The 18,853-nt window shown below is 36.9% G+C and overlaps 1 protein-coding gene across 1 annotated transcript in view; it reads left to right on the top strand.

Annotated features, from left to right (window-relative positions):
- Positions 1–7,148, top strand: part of CNTN6 (contactin 6) — a 493,040-nt gene extending 485,892 nt beyond the window's left edge. The window contains exons 22-23 of the mRNA XM_007500105.2: positions 782–950; positions 6,581–7,148. Coding sequence (XP_007500167.2) covers positions 782–950; positions 6,581–6,681 — 270 coding nt within the window. The 3' untranslated portion in view covers positions 6,682–7,148. The remainder of the gene's footprint in view (positions 1–781; positions 951–6,580) is intronic.
- The last annotated feature ends 11,705 nt before the right edge of the window (positions 7,149–18,853 follow it).

Here is an 18,853-nt window from a genome sequence, read left to right on the forward strand (position 1 = left end):
TTTTTCAAGAGAAACAGATATAGACAATAAGTTAAACACTGAGAAAACAAATTCAAGCCAGTTAGGCAGACATCTCCAAGGAGTTTACATCTTAAAGGAGATGGAAGGCACATAATAGATGCTATAAATTGTGGAGCAGATAGATAAGAAGTGTCTGGAGACTCAATTCTGGGCAAGATGGGGCAAAGTTTACTTTGAGAATCTGGCACCAGAGGGATAGAGTCCAAGATTCCTGTGGAGTTGGATGTTAGTTGTGGCAGAATATAGGCAAGATAAGGTAAATAAGATCATAAAAGAGGGGGGAAATCCTTCATTTGTTATCTTGAACATTGGGAGGAGCAGGGATCAATACTTCTCTAGAATGCTAGATTCATGAATCCACCTGTTGCCTCTACATAGCTGCCATGTCAATTAGAGATTCAGCACTGAGGTCAAGATTCTATACACCGACAAGAGAGTATCTGTTTCCCATCATGTGTCTATAGAAAGCTACTACTTCTACTCTACTATGTTACTAAAACAGTTCCTAATGTTTCCTGGTGGTGTGTGCATGTGTTTGGGGGGAAGTATACACTTTAATACTTTTGAAAAAGCACTATAAATAAGTGATTGACTGTGGAAATAGAGTGGATTTATACAGAAAAGATATTGTTTAGAAAGAATCAATAGAAATTGCCAGCTATTATAACTTAACATAAATGGAGGGGAGAGAGAGAAAAATGTATGCATAGATTAATCAGAAATAAAATATAGCATTAACTGTTATCCTTATTTTATTCAGATTTTATACAGACAAGATAGACAAAGTAAAACACACATTTTGGAAACAAATAACACATCTGCTGAGCTTCTTGTTCCCTTTGAAGAAGATTACATAATTGAAATAAGAACAGTCAGTGATGGTGGAGATGGTAGCAGCAGTGAAAAAATTAGGATCCCTAAAATGTCAAGTAAGTTTCATTATGTTGATTGTTGGGTATTTTATTATGTCCAGTGGTAATATGAGACAATAGAGCAATAGAGAGCATAAACTGTTTATTTAAACTTATTTAAACTGTGAAAAATTACATTTTTATGGTTTAATTGAAAGCTGTGGGCAAAAGGATATGCCATGGCAATCCAATTTCTACCACTTGTATACCTGTAAAGAAGTCACAGTCAAGTGCATAAGAGCTTTTAAGAGAAATACTCACCTATTCAACAGAAATCAGTCAGCTACTCAAGAAACAGTAATCAATCTCCTATGATATTTGAAGCACTGTACAAAACACTTTGTGAATTTTTGATTTACTCCACCCTGCTTAGTCTAGTAATCAGGAATATATACACCCCTACTTAAGGATAAAGTGTTGAGGAGTATGGCTCATGACAGGCATGTGCTAGCAAATGACAAATCAGAAACAACTGACAGAACCCCTGGGCTGTCCTAAATCAAGCTTAAGCTACCATTGGTACATATGAGACACAGGAAAGTGATATAAAAAAAGTCTATATATTCGCAGGACTTCCTCTTGCTGGTCTCTCTTTGGCAGCGGAGGCATTAAGCTCGGGGACTCTCTCTTGGAGACTTTGAGTTCGACTAGCGGTGTGGCTCATGGCACTGTTTTGGCATCTTGGCATCTTGGTATGGGTCATGTGAGATGTCTTCCCTGAGCTCTCTCAGAGTTTAGGCTGATTCCTTTTTTTCCCCCTACCTTTCCTAAAAACATTATCCTCCTAGGAGGTCCCTCATCTTGGAAGAGGCCTCATGGCTGGAAGCTGAGATAGATTAAATCTTGGAGGAGGCCTCATGGCTGAGATCTCTGAACTTCCCTTGGTTCAGGTTAGGCCAGAGAAATCTTATACCCTTTTCCTTCTCTCTTCTTCTTAATTCCTTCCCTCTATATTAATTAAGCCACCATAAATTTCCTAAACTGACTCAAGTATTTTTATTGGAATTTGTATTAATCCCTGGCGACCATAACGATAACATATTAGTCAAAAACCCCTAAATTTACCCCTTACAACTATGGATGCAAAGTAAGAGCCTGGAAAGTCCCCGCTTTCAAGAAACTCACTGACAAATGGAGCTGGGAAGATAACTTGCAAAAAAATTATGTACAAAATATATATTCAGGATAAATCAGAAATAATCAATAGAGGGAATACATTAGCATTAATAGTAATTTTGGGGCAGCTAGGTAACTCAGTAGATTGAGAGTCAAGCCTGGAGATGGGAGGTCCTGAGCTCAAATCTGGCCACAGACACTTGCTAGCTGTGTGATTCTGGGCAAGTTACTTAACACCTACTGCCTATCCCTTACTGCTCTTCTACCTTGAAAGCAATACACAATATTGATTCTAAGTTAGAAATTAAGGGTTATTTTTTTCTTTGTAATCAGGAAGATTTCTTGTAGAAAGAGAAATTTTTATCTGGAACTTTAAGATAATCCAGGGAAGTCAAGAAGAAGAGATGAGTATGAAGAATATTTCAATGTTGGGTTTGGACAATGAACTGCACCTACCTCACTCCACCTAGTTGGAAGTAGCTTGTAGGAAGAACATCAAAGAATCTAATATTATTGGATCACAATGTGGGGAGGAGAGGTACTGAATGGCTTTCAGCCATTTTTTATGTGGAAATCAAAAGGAAATTATTGGATTTACTGCCCTTTAGGAAGGTAATTTTCACAGCTGAGTGGATGGAGGATTGTAGTTAGAAGATGCTTGAGACCAATAGAACCACCAGTACACTAACTAATGCAAGAGATCTGATGTGAGGGTCATTGTGTGCACCAGGATGATAGATAGCAGTGTCAGAGGACAGATTGGGGCATATACAAAAGAATTTATATGGATAAAATCAACAGCATTTGGCAACAGATTAAATATAAAATGGGAAAGTGAGGAGTCAAAGATAACACACAGGCTGGGAGACTAACTCTCTTTTACCACCCTCACTACTAAACTAATAGCCAAAGTATTTAGGGAGAAAGAAAATGTGTTCAATTTTGGATATTGTGAGTTTGAGATGGCGGCAGGGCATCCAATTTACTATGTCCAATAGGTATTAAGTAATATGAGACTGAAAATTGTAAGACATTTGCATGGTTAAAGTTCCATAAAAGATTTTAAAATCATCAGTATAAAGATAAAAATTAACTCCTTGGGAACCCATTATGAGATTATCTATTGAAACAGTATAGGGGGAGAAGGCCCAGAACAAAGCCGTAAGAGACTTCCATGTGATGTATACATAAATGAAGATCAAACAAAGGATTTAAAGAGTAGTCTGACAAGAATTGAAAACCTAAGAGAAGAGAATATTGAGGAGAAGCAGGTGATTGACAATGTGAAGGAGAAGTCAAGAAGGATAAAGTCTGAGAATAGGTTGTTATATTTGGCAAATAAGAGATCATTAGTTGTTTTGTAGAAAGGAATGGAATGCAATCATGGAATGATCATAATGTGGAAACAAACTCTAAAGAATTAAGACAAGAGAAGAAATAAAATGAAGGTACCAACTTTTTAAATATTTTATTTTAAAAAATATTTTCCATGGTTACATGATACATGTTATCTCCCTCCCCTTTTCCTCCCCCTCCCCATATGTGACAAGTAATTCCACTGGGAGGTACCTATTAATGAAAAATGTTAACTACAAAAGGGAGGAGATATATGCAATGCTAGAGAGGATGGATGGATAGGGTGAAAGATTTTTGTAAATGGGTATATTTTTCGGCAGTAGGAATGCAATCTGTAATTAGGGAGAGATTGAAACTAAGTAAGAAAGGGAGTAAAGAGAGAATCTGCTAGAGAAGAATGAGATGGAATAGGATCACTTTTTTCTATAGACAAGTTCCTCTTCATAGCAGAATTACCTGTTCACATGTAGCAGGAATGAAGATCAACATCCAGGAAGAAGGCATCTATGGGATGAGAGATAAGATGAATGGGAGAAAATGAGGTTTTTGACAAACAGACCTTTTTTTATGAAATATGAAGCAAGATACTCATCTTAGAGGGTGGGGAGGAGGGGAGGCTATGTATACTTTGCCACCTAAAGCTTCTATTTAGTGAGTGGTTCCATCTGTCAGCATTCATGGAAATTCTGTCTACAATAACACTCCAGGTCATGATATAATTATACTTTGTCCCTAATGAATACATTTCTAAGGAACTAGAAAGTCATTATTACAGGTCATGAATCCCATGACCTTTCTTTTTCAAGCTACCATTTTTAAGATCTGTAACATTTGACATTGTTAACTGTCCTTTTTACAAGACACATTCTACCTGACCTCCTACCTTGGTAGTTGCTCTTTCTTAAACACCTTTATCAATAATCAATGTTTTCCTACTACCAGTCCATGGGTTTGCCTCAGGATTCTGTTCTGGATGCCTTCTTTTTTTCTACCTTTCTCTGGGTATCTTTTTGTTGTTATTGATTTCATCAGTTCTAGCTGATTCAAGCATCTTCTATGCAAATGACTCCCAAATATACTTATCTAACATAATTATGTCCCCTATTGTATAGCTTCATTTCACTAATTGCTCATTTAGTATCTCCAATTATTTTATGGGCATCACAAAAACTTCTGATAATGACTTCCTCATCCTCTCTCCTCTGACCTGAAGTTCCACATTTTTGTATCAGTCACAACAAGCCTTCCAATACTTTACCTTTGCAACTTGAGTTTGTCTCAACTTTTCATAGTCACATCCATTTTGAAACATTCATCAACTCTCACTAATTTGATCTCCAACATTATCTCTTCTATCCACTCACAAGACCACCTTACAAGCTCAGGCCCATACCAAGTATCACCTGAACCATTACAATATCCTCCTAATGGTCTCCTCACTCCAATCTTTGAGCTGTTGTTATACTTTATTTTGCTTCTTTTTGAGATTGGATCTTTATACTTCATCCAGGCTACAAGTATAATGCCTATTCATGAGTCCAAATCCAATAAAGGTTTACATGGAAACTTTAACTTCCTAAATGTTTTGGAATTAGAGTGATGTGCTTCTCCTTAGGTAACCTAGTGGCCTTTAACTCTCAGGGGTTAAAAATATGGATGCCAGACTTAATGTGGATAGCCAAATAGCTTTAACCCTATGGTAGCTTGGAACCATCAAACTGAGCTCCCTATCAGAAAGGAGTACAGGAATAAACATCATGATAGACTTTATCAATAGTAAAACTCTCATAATGCATATACATAGACAATCAAAACAAATTCCCTCATTGGTCATTTCCAAATAATGTATATCTCACTCATCTTTAGTCCTTCATTTATCTTGCAGAAAATGATTAACATAATTCATCATTAGTTCTCTATATTCATGGTAGTCATTGTATAGATCTGAGTTCCTAATTATTTCAAGGTTATTTTTCTTTACTCTTCAGGCATTATAGTAGAAAGTATTCTCCAGTTTCTGATCACTTCATATAATATCAGTTCATACAAACCTTCTGTGATTAGACTCTGTAAGTCTAATTCTTTCATTTACCATCTCTTCTCTATAGACTTGACTAATAATTTTAAGCATGTTGTTTCCCTTCTCTAGAAGTTTCAAGGATTTATATTTGTCTCTAGGACAAAATATAAAGACCTGTACTTGACTTTTATCTTCTTTTATAACAAAGCCTGGTTCCTGCCTATCTTCTAAGACATATTAACCATTATTCTCTTCATTCAATTATTCTTCCTCTCAATCTGGACTACATGCAGTTCCAAGTCCATCTGACATTGGCCTTGTCATATTTTATCCTTCATGTCTGGAATGCACTTCCTTTCATATATATCTTGTAGAATTTCCAAGTTCCTTCTAAGGATTACTCAAGTACCACTTTTTGAGTAATGTACATTTACCATCTAACCCTCAGTACATTGCTAATACCCTGCATATATAGATGTGTGTATGTGTGTATATATATGTATAATATCTATATACCAAGTATTATATAATCACTACTTACAACTACCTGTGATATTTAATGATCAATATGAATGACAAAGACAAAAAAGGGGAAAAAAGTCCTTTGCAGAGCTCATTTCTCAGAATGACTATAAGTACCATGTTCATTTGAGTTCTAATTTTGAACAAAGAAGCTTTATAATAATTTCCACATTCTAGCAATGAGAATGTTCTTTACCTCTTTGTGGGCAAACCAACCAGTTTGACAGATTCAAATGTAATATAGGACCTCCAATTTTCATTATTTTGTTTATTTGTTTTTCGTTGTTTTGGTTGTTGATGATTACTTCCAGTGATCAATGCACTGAACACACAACACTCTAATTATTTGGACATAGTTGATGACAGAATTCCAGATAACCATTTTTCCACACATAGAAGGATACAGAGATAGATAGACATACATACAGACAGAAAGATGTATAGATGTTTAAGTAATTTAAAAGAACTATACCAGGAAACAGCTCACAAGGTAGTTCATATTCATATTCCATATTCATTATTCATATTTATTTATAAGTAAGTTAATTCATTTTAACAAATACATTTGTTTGAGTATGTTCATTGAACAAATGTAATCACTTATTTCTGAGGTATTTTTATTTTTTTTTTCCAGGCTTAAGTTCTGGAGGAATGAATGTTGCAGAACCTAGAGTCAATTTCCTGTCAGCTGTCATTGTGATTGTGGATTGTTTTACAGCTATGTCACTTCAGTGATAAATGAAACCATGAACCATCTTGGACTTCTGAAAGCAGGTTGTTCCATATATACAATCGGCTACACTTCAGCTGTCACAGTAAACATTTTTGATAAAGACTTCCTTGGAATGAAATGAACTGGACGTTGTTCATACCGTGTAAATATCTCTGAGGCACTGATATAGTGATTTCAAGCAATTTTGAATGAGGAAAGACCTAAGTGAATGCCGGCTTTTTAATGGTGCTGAAAATGTGGTGTGGAATTATAACTATCTTACTTTAAAATTAGTCATTGAGAGTGCTTAGAAAGGTCCACAAATAGTTCGGGCCTATCCTAATTGGGATGGTGGTCCCAAATAAATATGAAATAGGCTTGCTTGTAAAAACAATAACTGAGATGTGGATTTTTCTTTTCCCCACAGCTTTTACTTCAATATGAAATTCTTACTGTGCTTCAAAAGGAAATAAAGGTTATTTGTTTATGATTGAGTTTTATTTATTTATTTAAACTAAGATTCCATCTTAAGACATGATGCATTCTTTGTCTTTGAACAGATGGTTTTGTATCAGAGTGGAATGTAATATATGGGCATTACTAATGCATTCGCAATGGCTTTGAAAATTATTTGCTTTTCCTGGGAATTGATCTTTTCTCCTTAAAATGTTTTGTTATTTCTAAAACTGGGGGAATACCCTAGTTTACTACAAAAAGACTACACATTTGCTTCAACATACAATTTAATAAAACCATATTCTTCCAAAGCTCTTACGCTAGCTATAAATCTATGGGAAATACTCAGGAAGTATTTAATAAAGAACCTGCAATGTATCCAGAATAAAGAAAAAAAAGCTTAATTTAGTTGACTCTTTCTATATATTCAGAATGGAGATAATGAGACTAATTGATTTCTCCAATTGGGTTGCTCTAAGAATAAGGTTCAATGATCATCATGTTATCTCCTGAATTAAATGTAAACTTTAGGAGCGGGTAATGTTTCTATTTTTCTTGGAAGCTCCAGAATCCTAACACAGGATCTCACACATTCTATTTGCTTAATGGATATTTATTGACATGCTAAGGAATATAAGACACTGTGCTGGCATCTGAATATATAAAAAGAAATACAAAAAAAAAAAAAAAGAAGCATGACTTGCCCTGAAAGAGCTTATGCTCTCCTGGGGGATTGGGAACAATAAAAATAAAAGCAAATAAATGAAAAATTCATGCAAGATGAGTGCAAATAATTCTAGTAGGTAGAGAACATTTGCCCTGGGGACTATTGGGAAAGGTATTAGGAAGCAGATAGGACCTCACCTATGATACAAAATCCCACCTTCTTTAATTTGCTTCATAGTTTACTGAAGCTGGAAGAGGATTAAAAAAGGCTTAAGAAGTCTTGAAAATTGACACTAACTCATATGACCTTGAACTGATGATATAAGTATTCTGAATGCAGCATCATTACTGGAGGTGGATGGGGCAAGTGCCAATAAGTTCTTATTATAAGCCATGAACTGTGATAATAGTATTTCATTAGATCCTCAGAACAACATTAGGAGGTAGATACTATTTTTACCCTCAATTTACACTTAAGAAACTTTAGGAAGATAGGTGGTCTAGTGGATAATAGAAAGCTTCATCTTCCTAAGTCTAATTCTGGACACAGGCACTTATTAGATATGTCAGTTCCTCATCTGTAAAGTGACTGGAAAAGGAAAGGACAAATGACTCATATACCTACCTCTATGTAAAAATGAACTTGAATCCAGGACTTCAATCCCCAGAATTCCTTGCTCCACTTTCCCAGAATGCTTTGTAATATCACTGAATTCTCACCTGGGTGGAGATCGAGAAGTGGTATTTAACCTGATTGGAGAGGCTTTTGTGGCCTTTTCCTGGTTCCGCTTACAAGTAGACACGGCTCTTCTCATAATGAAGGTGAGATTGTCTAGGCCCCTGGGCCAAGATATGTGCTTTCTTATCCTGTATTTTCTTTAATCCTTAATCCTCACTAAATCTCTAAAATGTAATACTCCTTGCAGAGAGAAACTAATTTCTACCTTCCTCAGTATCCCCGAAGTTTTAATCTTTACAGCTGGTGACCACGAAGGGACAAAAGACTCTCAATTTTTTTTTTAAGAAGGATAGCCTAGATAATGATTTCTAAGCCGCGTTTCTCCAAGCCTTTTTAGCCTTTTGACTCATCTTGGCCTGCTCCAAATCCCAGCCCTGCTGCTTATCTGCGTTCCTGTCCCAGCACTGCCCACCCCGGTGTTCTCTCTCACTCACCTGGCCTACCTGATTCAACCTAGATTGCAATCACCTGGTGACCTGCCTGCCCAACAAACTCTAGCCTTGGAGCAGATCCACTCATCACTCAAGACTCATTTCTACTAGCTGGTAACAAATGGGGGTATTGCCCACGTGGGCGGATCAGGCTCCAAAAGCTAGAAGACTATAAAAATGATGCCACTAATTATTAAAAAACAATTATGGGACTTTGCTTAATGATTCTGTCTGATTCCAGGACAAGATATACACACAAGAGCCATTGCACAGGGCCAAAGAAAGGCCAATCCAGGATGTATTGATGCACTTCTAGGCCAATACAAAGGTTTTGAACCTAGTGTGAAGACTCGAGGTTACTATGTTTATTATTGCTAGACATAGGCTTTCCTTGTGTCCACACTCACTCTGAAAATACTCACAGACGAGTATCCCCGAAACCTTGGCTCCAATAATCTGGTCCCCTTTTCTGCCTCTCATAGTGTGGTACCTTTCTGTAGTCCTGGCTACTGACTGGGTAAATGCATCATTGCTTAGATCATTTTGATTGGGCCCTGATTCAAGGACCTGTTATAGATTTATTTTTCTTTTTACTTGGAATTTTTACACATAAGACTTTGATAGTCTATGTTTTCATCTAGATATTTTTCTTTTTTATTTGGATTTTTCTGATGTCTTTTCATTTCTCTTCCCAATTGATTCATATACCTCATACCTCAGCCATGCATCCCTAAGTGATCCTGTATTTTTCAATCACCCTCTTAATGGGGGAATGTAAAAAATACCATTATTTAAATTGCAAAGTTTAAATTCTTTTTGAGAAGAATTTTAGGTTAAGAAACATGCTACCTCTCTGAATCCAGAAACTGAACTGTTGGAGAAGACACTATGAAGAAGCCTCCAGACCACAAGCTGTACAAGAATGAACTTTGGGTGGGGTTGATTGAACAATTATTTGTATGTATACTTTCATGCCAGAAAAGGGACTGCCCCATAACTGGCTTTTTGTCAATGCATCCGGCAGTTATTGGTTTTGTTCTTCTCATCCTCAAATTATTGTAATCATTATGTTGATAATGTTTTTATTATCCTTTTTGGGGAAACCTTTCCCAATAAGAGTCAAATGGAGGAATGTAAAAATGGACTTGAATCCAGGACTTCAATCCCCAGAATTCCTTGTTCCACTTCCCCAGAATGTTTTGTAATATCACTGAATTCTCACCTGGGAGGAGATCGAGAAGGGGTATTTAACCTGATTGGAGAGGCTTTTGCGGCCTTTTCCTGATTCCACTTGCAAGCAGACACGGCTCTTTTCATAATGTAGGTGAGATTGTCTAGGCCCCTGGGCCAAGATACGTGCTTTCTTATCCTGTATTTTCTTTAATCCTTAATCCTCACTAAACCTCTAAAATGTAATACTCCTTGCAGAGAGAAACTAATTTCTACCTTCCTCAGTATCCCCGAAGTTTTAATCTTTACATCTATCAAGAAAACCCTGAATGGGGTCACAAAGAATCAGACATTATTGAAACAACTGAGCAACAATGGAAAAACTGAGTTAGAGGTTGTGATTTGCCCAAGTTCATCCTGGTAGTAAAATATTTGAAGCTAGATTTGAACTAAGAGCTTCATGACTTCAGGCTCAGTGCTTCATCCACTACTAGGACTAGTTAGTCAACAGTTATTCATTACTTTAAAAGTTCTAATTCTGGTGTTAAGAAACTTCTGTTTGAAATATATTTTGAATTTCAGTTTGGCATGGACCCTATGCATTTGAACTAAGTGAATAAATATAATCACATTTATTAATTTAATAATAAAACATAGTCAAGAATTGAATAATTTGGAGGGTTGAGAAGTAAGTTGTACCATATTGAGAATGGTGATCTGTAGTCTCAAGACTAGGCTTCAGTCTTGAGTATATTAATTTCTTCTTTCATATATATTACTCTCCTTTACATGCTAGAGTCTAGTCAAACTGACCTGTTTTCTGGTCCTCATATACTCTTAAGCCTTTGGATAGGCCAGCTCAATGCCTGAAATGTGTTCCCTCCTCTCCTCTACCCTTTAGAAGTATTACTTAAAAAGCTTACTTGGAAGATGAGCTTGAATATGTTTTTTTTTTCTTCTATAAGCCCTTCTCCTCTCCCCCATGCTAGTCTTTCACTAAAAATCATCTAGTATTTTGTACACACTCTAAGTAATTTGCACATTTGTATTGTTTACCCCAAAGAAAATCTCTTCAGGGGAGGAATAGTTAGTTTCTTTTTGACTTTGCATCCCAGAACAATGCCAGGCACAAAGGAAGTTCTTTATAAATCCAAGACAATTAGCTGATTGACTCTGTGATTTGTCTGAATGGGACTAGACAATTCACTTGATTTATCTGACCTCTGTTTCCTGCTTTGAAATACGGTATTCTGGGATTCTAGGATCTAATATTTCCTTTCCAACTCTTAATTTAAAAATGCATGTTGTTTCCAATAGATCCCTTTTTTCTGAATTCTAAATTCATTTTGATACCTCTGAGAGAGCTGTCCAGGGTGTATGAGGTTAATGGCTAGGTTAATCACAGTGTTTACTAAACCACCAACTTATTCCTTTAAAAAAGCTCTCTTGTGAGGTTTGCAATATCTGTCAATGAATTCTAGCCATCACTTAATAAGTCAAGAAATAGCATGGGTATCTGTCACATAGTTTGGATTTGTCCACATGACATAAACTTCTATTATGGCTGAGAAATGAAACATGATTGCCATTCTGTTCTATTATAGAAATATATATCTATATACATATAAATATATATATAAATATATCTACATATATATAAATATAAATAATATATAATAGATATAAATAGATATCTACAATTATAAAGAAAATATATCTACATAAGTGGTGATATAATTCACATGCTTCTTTAAAAAATCCTTGTCTTCTATCACAGAATTAAAACTCAATTGTGTTTCCAAGATAGAAGACAAGGAAGGATTAGGCAATTTAGGTTAAGTGACTTGGTCAGAGTCACACAACTAGAAAAGGATTGAGGCCACATTTGAATCCAGGCCCTCCTGCCTCAGATCTGGGTCTCCTTCCATCGACCTCTCTCCCTCCCTCCCTCCCTCCAACATATCATTTTAATGGAAAGGGGAAAAAAGGGCAGAGAAGGAAGAAGAGAGGAGAGGAGAGGAGAGGAGAGGAGAGGACAGGACAGGACAGGACAGGACAGGACAGGACAGGACAGGACAGGGCAGGAGAGGAGAGGAGAGGAGAGGAGAGGAGAGGAGAGGAGAGGAGAGGAGAGGAGAGGAGAGGAGAGGAGAGGAGAGAGCAGAGGAGAGGACAGGAAAGGAGAGAAGAGGAGAGGAAAGAGAGGCCAGGGGAGGAGGAGAGAAGAGAGGACAGGAGAGGAGAGGAGAGAAGAGAGCAGAGGACAGGACAGGAAAGGAGAGGAGAGGAGAGGAAAGAGAGGGCAGGGGAGGAGGAGAGAAGAGAGGACAGAAGAGGAGAGGAGAGGAGAAGAGAGGACAGGAGAGGACAGGAGAAGAGAGGACAGGAGAAGAGAGGACAGGACAGGAGAGGAAAGAGAGGGCAGGGGAGGAGGAGAGAAGAGAGGACAGGAGAGGAGAGGAGAGGAGAAGAGAGGACAGGAGAGGACAGGAGAAGAGAGGACAGGACAGGAGAGGAGAGGAAAGAGAGGGCAGGGGAGGAGGAGAGAAGAGAGGACAGGAGAGGAGAGGAGAGGAGAGGAGAGGAGAGGAGAGGAGAGGACAGGAGAGGACAGGAGAGGACAGGAGAGGACAGGAGAGGAGAGGACAGGAGAGGACAGGAGAGGACAGGAGAGGACAGGAGAGGAGAGGACAGGAGAGGACAGGAGAGGAGAGCAGAGGAGAGCAGAGGAGAGGACAGGAGAGGAGAGGACAGGAGAGGAGAGGAGAGGAGAGCAGAGGAGAGCAGAGGAGAGGACAGGAGAGGAGAGGACAGGAGAGGAGAGGAGAGGACAGCAGAGGAGAGCAGAGGAGAGGACAGGAGAGGACAGGAGAGGACAGGAGAGGAGAGTTTGCAGAGGAAAATCTAGAAATCACAGTACCTTTGATTTAAAGGGCTTTCAATGATCCTTTGGGTCTCTTCACAAATGAGGAAATCAAAGCTCATATTAGTGAAGTGATTTTTATGCAAAGTCAAGTAGGTAGTAAATAGTAGAACCAGGCCTGGAACCTATATATTCATATACACAGACCAAGAGGCTTTCCACTATCCAATTCAATTCAGTAAGGTCCTCTCTGGCACCTAATTTATGCGTGTTACTATTCAGGGTACTGGCAATACACAGATAAAAATAAAACATCTCCCATTCTGAAGGATTTATATTTTACTTAGATTCTTACATTCAACCAATGACAATATATTAAATGTCCACCTCACTTCTTCCAGGCAGAGGATATTATTCTGCTCTCATCTCTAAGTAGAAAGGAAATGAAAACTGTCAAATAAATTGCATGTTTTTAAAAAATCTAGATGTATTAATTTCCCATAATTCAAGACAAAAGTAAATATAATATGGAATTGGCTAGTTAGACATAAGGATTACTTGACCCACTTTTCAAATATTTGGGGTTCTTATGAAGACACAGCCACGATCAACAGCATATGGACAACTGCTTTCCAAGCTTGGGAAATTGTCCTTTGCCTGAATAGGCTGTCAAGCAAATAGTATACACTTTAATGAACCATATGCCCTCCTGTGCCTCAGATTCTGGCTGTTTCTCTGTGGAACAAAACAAATGGACAGTATCAAAAAACGGTCATCAAGGTTCAATGCAAGCTAGCTGTCTTAACAACCCCAAGACAGCAGCACATCAATACTAATTAAGCAGACTGGTTATGGCTCATGATTCTGACTGGTTGTTGGTCCTAGTATAAGGTTGTTGAGGATAAAGAGACATGGCAGACTTATAAGCAAGAATTTGGGCACAAAGATCAATTTCACACCTGGGCTTTTAGAAGGTGCAGTCTGTCCCAGTTAAGTCCAGTCATGTCTATAGAGTGCTTGTCTTTTCACCCACAAGATCTAACCTGAGTCAGTGGTATTCATAAATTCTTTGCATGAGCATTCATCAACTGCCCTTTTTTTCCTGAGCCTTGAAGATAATAATGGTATCAACCCTGTAAGCTTATCTTTTGTTGATGTATACCAAGCATATTTAGAAAATGTATAGTATAAAGAAAATGAGGAAATCTAGCAGGTCCAATGGATAGAGCACTGGTCCTGGAGTCAGAAAGACAAGACTTTGAGTTTGATCTTAGACATTCACTATCTGTGTGATTCTGGGCAAGTCACTAAATATCTATTTGCCTTAATCCACTAGAAAAGAAAATGAAAAACCACTCAAGTATCTTTGCCAAGAAAACCCCATGAACATTGTGGTCCATGGTGTTATGAAGAATCAGACATGAATGAATCAACTGAACAACAACATAAATAGCAAAGAAAAAGCCACACATGATGAAATAGTGACCCACTAGAGACACTGGAGGATTGGAGTAGGAATCTTGTCATAGGAAACATCTGAATTGAGCCTTAAAGGGATCTATCGATTCTTTAAGTTAAAATTAAGAAGTAAATATATTCCCTTCATGCTGAAGAATCTGAACAAAGGTATTAATGCGGGAAATTTAATGTCCTATATTGGAAGAGATTAAAAGCAGAGTTTGAGGCAGAGAATGAGAGCCTTAATAAGCCTGAAATGGTAGGATAAAGCCAGGTTGTGAAGGGTGTAAATTGGCAAATGAAGTAGTTTAAATTTTTACTATAGAGATAATAGAGAAATTTTGGAGCTTTTTTAGTAGGATGGTGGCATTGCCGGGTCTGTGCTTTAATGATCTCACTATAAATTGGAGAAGATAAAGATCAGAAGCATAGAAAACAATTAGGAGTTTATTGCAATCATTCATGCTAAAGCAGATGTCCAAAACTAGTATTGCAGTTGTATGAATGGAGAAGAAAGGTCAGAAGCAAAAAAATATTGCAGAGTTACATTCAGGAAGACCTGAATGCTGAGTAGAATTTGGAATTAGAGACGATGGAGCTGACATTGGATGCAAAGTCTTGAACTGGAGAGATGCTATTCTTAACAGCAGATGAAGATTTAGGGGAAAGATAATATGGTATATTTTCAAAACTGAATCATATATATTGAGTTAAAATGTATCTTTTTTCATATAATTTTAATTTTCTTACATTTTTATATAATTTTAATAATCATTTTCTGACATGTGATTCACATTCACATTCTCACCCTCTCACCACTCTATATCCCCCAAAACTTCAGGTAATATGATATAGTTTAGACATGTATAATCATGAAATCCATATTTTCATGTTCATCATGTTGTGAATGAAGGCATGTATAACTTCCAGTAGAGAAATATTCATGGAAAAAGCAAAATGAAGAATGTTATTCTTCAATCTGTATTCAGACTCTGTCAGTTCCTTCCATAGCAGTGGAAAGCTCTTTCTGTTATCAGTTCCTAGGGATTATCCTTCTTTCATTGTTGATAAAAGTTAATTTATACTTAATTAATCTTCATATTTTATTCCTGTTACCATGTACAATGTTCTCATGTGTAAAGATTAAAATTTAGGGGAGATGGGGAGACTGAGGCAGGTAGAAATTAGTTTCTCTCTGCAAGGAGTATTATATTTTTAGAGGTTTATTAAAGGCTAAAGATTAAAGAATATACAAGTAAGAAACATGTGCCTAGGCCAGAGGCCTAGACAAAATAACCTCACATCACGCAAGAGACGAGCCTGCTCCAAAATGGCAGTCCAAAAAAAAAACCAAGCCCCTCCAAAGCCTTTGAATCAACTTAAATACCTTCTCGATCTTGGCCCAGGTGAGATTACAAGGCATTCTGGGGAAGTGGAGCAAAGGCTCATGGGGATTGTAGTACTGTATTCGAGTCTATTTTTTACACATGGTTCTGCTGACTTAATTTTTCCCTTCCTAATATGTTTTTCCAGGGTTTGTTTGTAATCATTTTATTTGTCATTCCTTTTGGCACAGTAGTTTCCAATAAAAACATATGTAATAACTTATTCAGCTATTCCCCAGTTTATAGACATCTCTTTCAGTTCTCCAGTTCTTTGTCCCACAAAAATAGCTGTTATTAATATTTTTGTACCATTAAATCCTTTCATCCTAGCTTTGACATACAGACCCAGTAGTGGCATTGCTGTGTCAAAAGGTATGCACAGTTTCATGGCCCTTTGAGGATAGATCAATTTTACAGCTCCACCAACAGTGTATTAGTGTCTAAATTTTCCCCCGTTCCCTCCAAAATTTATCTTTTCCCCTTTCTTTTATAATAACCAATTTGTTAGGTGCTATTTAAGAGTTGTTGTTTAACTGCATTTCTCTAATTAATAGTGATTTGTAAAATGTATCTTCTAGGTCATCTGTTCTAACTTTTTAGATTTTAAAGCTGACTATAACTGGCTGCATATATATATATATATATATATATATATATACTTAATGCATATGTATGCACTAACTAGTTGATGATATGACTGAGAATTAGACTAGGACTACATGTAGAGTTCATCTTTATAGAGATGTTAGTTGAACACATAGAAGATAATGAAGTCATACATTGAAAATGCACAGAAGAAGAGAAATGGGTCTAGGGCAGAGTTGTTTAGTACATACAGGAAACAAAATATGGAATATAACTAAACAAAGAAGGCTGAGAAAGATTCCTATGGACAATTATGAAGAGAACCTAGAAAGAAGTAAACCCAGTGGTGAGAGAGGGTTAGACTATCTGCAAGATAGAGCAATTAAAAGTATAAAATATTGCAGAGTGGTCAAGGATTATGTTTGAGACGAGATCAATAAACTGGTAACTAATTTATTATTGATAACCTTGAAGAGAGAAGTATCGACTGAATGATAAGGTGGGAAACCATTTTCTAGTTTGCTAAGAAATATGTGAGAAACAGGAAATAGAGGTAAATGTATTTAGCTGTTGCTAGGAATTTAGTCATAAAAAGAGAACAAATACATATGAGTTATAAGGGGGAATAGTAGAAGGGCAGCTGGGTATGAAAAAGAAAAACGTAATAGGGAAAGGCCAAGGTGGAGTAATAGTGAAAAGCCACCCAGGAAAATTCCCTTGGATCAGTGAGTCCAAAACCCTGAAAGACTCTCTTAAGAAAAACACACTATTTTCTGCTTATTTGTAGATTGAGGATAGAAAATTGATAAGTAAGATACAGCATCCCTAATCCTAATATTGAATTCTCCAACCCAGCCGTCTGTGCCTCTCTCATGAGAGAGCTCTTCAGGTCTTTTGAAACTTCCTAACAGCTTCCTGTTCTAGCTAAGAAACCCCAAAATCTACCTAGCTACCTAGAATTAATGTTGAGTCAACCCTCAAGATTGTCTCCAAAAAAGCTATTGAGAATAGACTCAAAACTGACTGAGTCCCTCCCCAAAGCTGGGGTTGGCTCCTGAGGTAAAAACCCCAAAGCCCCAATGCTAGAATCTTTGGGTTACTTGGCTAAACTGTTAAACTGCAGGGAAACTAGATAACTTTCATGATGTTATCCAGTAGCAGGAACCTCCAACTCTCTCCAAACAGACAGATAAACGATATTAAACCAGAGCTGCTGCTTCTTTTCAGCTTAGAGGCAAGAAGCAACTGCAAAAACATTTTTTTTTTCTCACAAGTTCCTCCTCGTTAGCCCCTCACATTCCAGAATATTTTCCAGGGTCTGTGGCTAAACATTTCCTCAATTATTTTTGGAGACAATTCTCACTTTCTCTTATCACCCTCTTCCTACAGGTGGCTCAACAGATAAAGGGCCTAGAAATGGAAGGATCTGGGTTCAAATCTGGCCTCAGACATTCTTAGCTGTGAGACTGGAAAAATCACTGGATCCTAATTGTCTAGCCCTTATTTTTGTCTTAGATTATATATTAGTATAGATTTTAAGATGAAAGGAAAGTTGTTTTCTTTTTTTAAAGAAGGGATGGTAGTCAAGGGAAGATCTATTAAGAACAGAGACATTCCTATTCCCTGAGAAAAGAAATCAGAAGATGTAATAGAAGAAGCAGCACTAATAGAAGTTTATTCTTGGTACATGGAACCCTCCAAATTACACTGGTGAAAAGAATTAAACACATTCACTATCTTTTCTAGAGCAAAGCTCTAGCTTCTCATTGTAATTATCTTGTTATGTATCTGGTTATCATTACACAGAAGGAGGGGGAAATTAGCAATGATCAATCAGATTTGATTAGTACCTATGTTAAATTTATCTGGGAAATAGATTATTAAGGTTGTTTATCTCTACCAATCAAGTTAACTAGATAATTGCAAAATATATTTGTTCAGGCAAAGTCATTCTTTATCATTAACTCTTTCACTATAATAGGTGACTATTTCAGTGCTGTTGCCCTAAAGGGAAAAAACTAGAACAAGTAGACAAGGATAGCACAGATAAATTCTAGTACAGTGTAAATGAAAAACGGTAACATTTAGATTTAAGTTCTAAGGTTCTAAGTGGAATATAGAATCACCAAGAATTTTTAAGTAATAATAAAAAAGTGCTTGTTTGCTGTTGTTGTCACTGTGATTCTTATGGTGTCCAAATACCTGCACCTGTCCTCTATTGCCTATTTCTATTTTGAGATTCGGTAATCTCGTTACATTGATAGATAGCTAACATGAGAAAACAACAAGATATAAGTTGCATTTGCATCGACGAAGAAAAAACTATTCCTACGCATATCTTTATTGTACTAAATAATTTCCTTGGTGACACAGAATGAGATAATAAGAGCCTTTGATACATTTCTAGTTTTACATATGGGATGTAGCAGGATTGCTAAGAAA

This window comes from Monodelphis domestica, chromosome 7, assembly GCF_027887165.1.
Source record: "Monodelphis domestica isolate mMonDom1 chromosome 7, mMonDom1.pri, whole genome shotgun sequence".
Classification (NCBI taxonomy): domain Eukaryota; kingdom Metazoa; phylum Chordata; class Mammalia; order Didelphimorphia; family Didelphidae; genus Monodelphis; species Monodelphis domestica.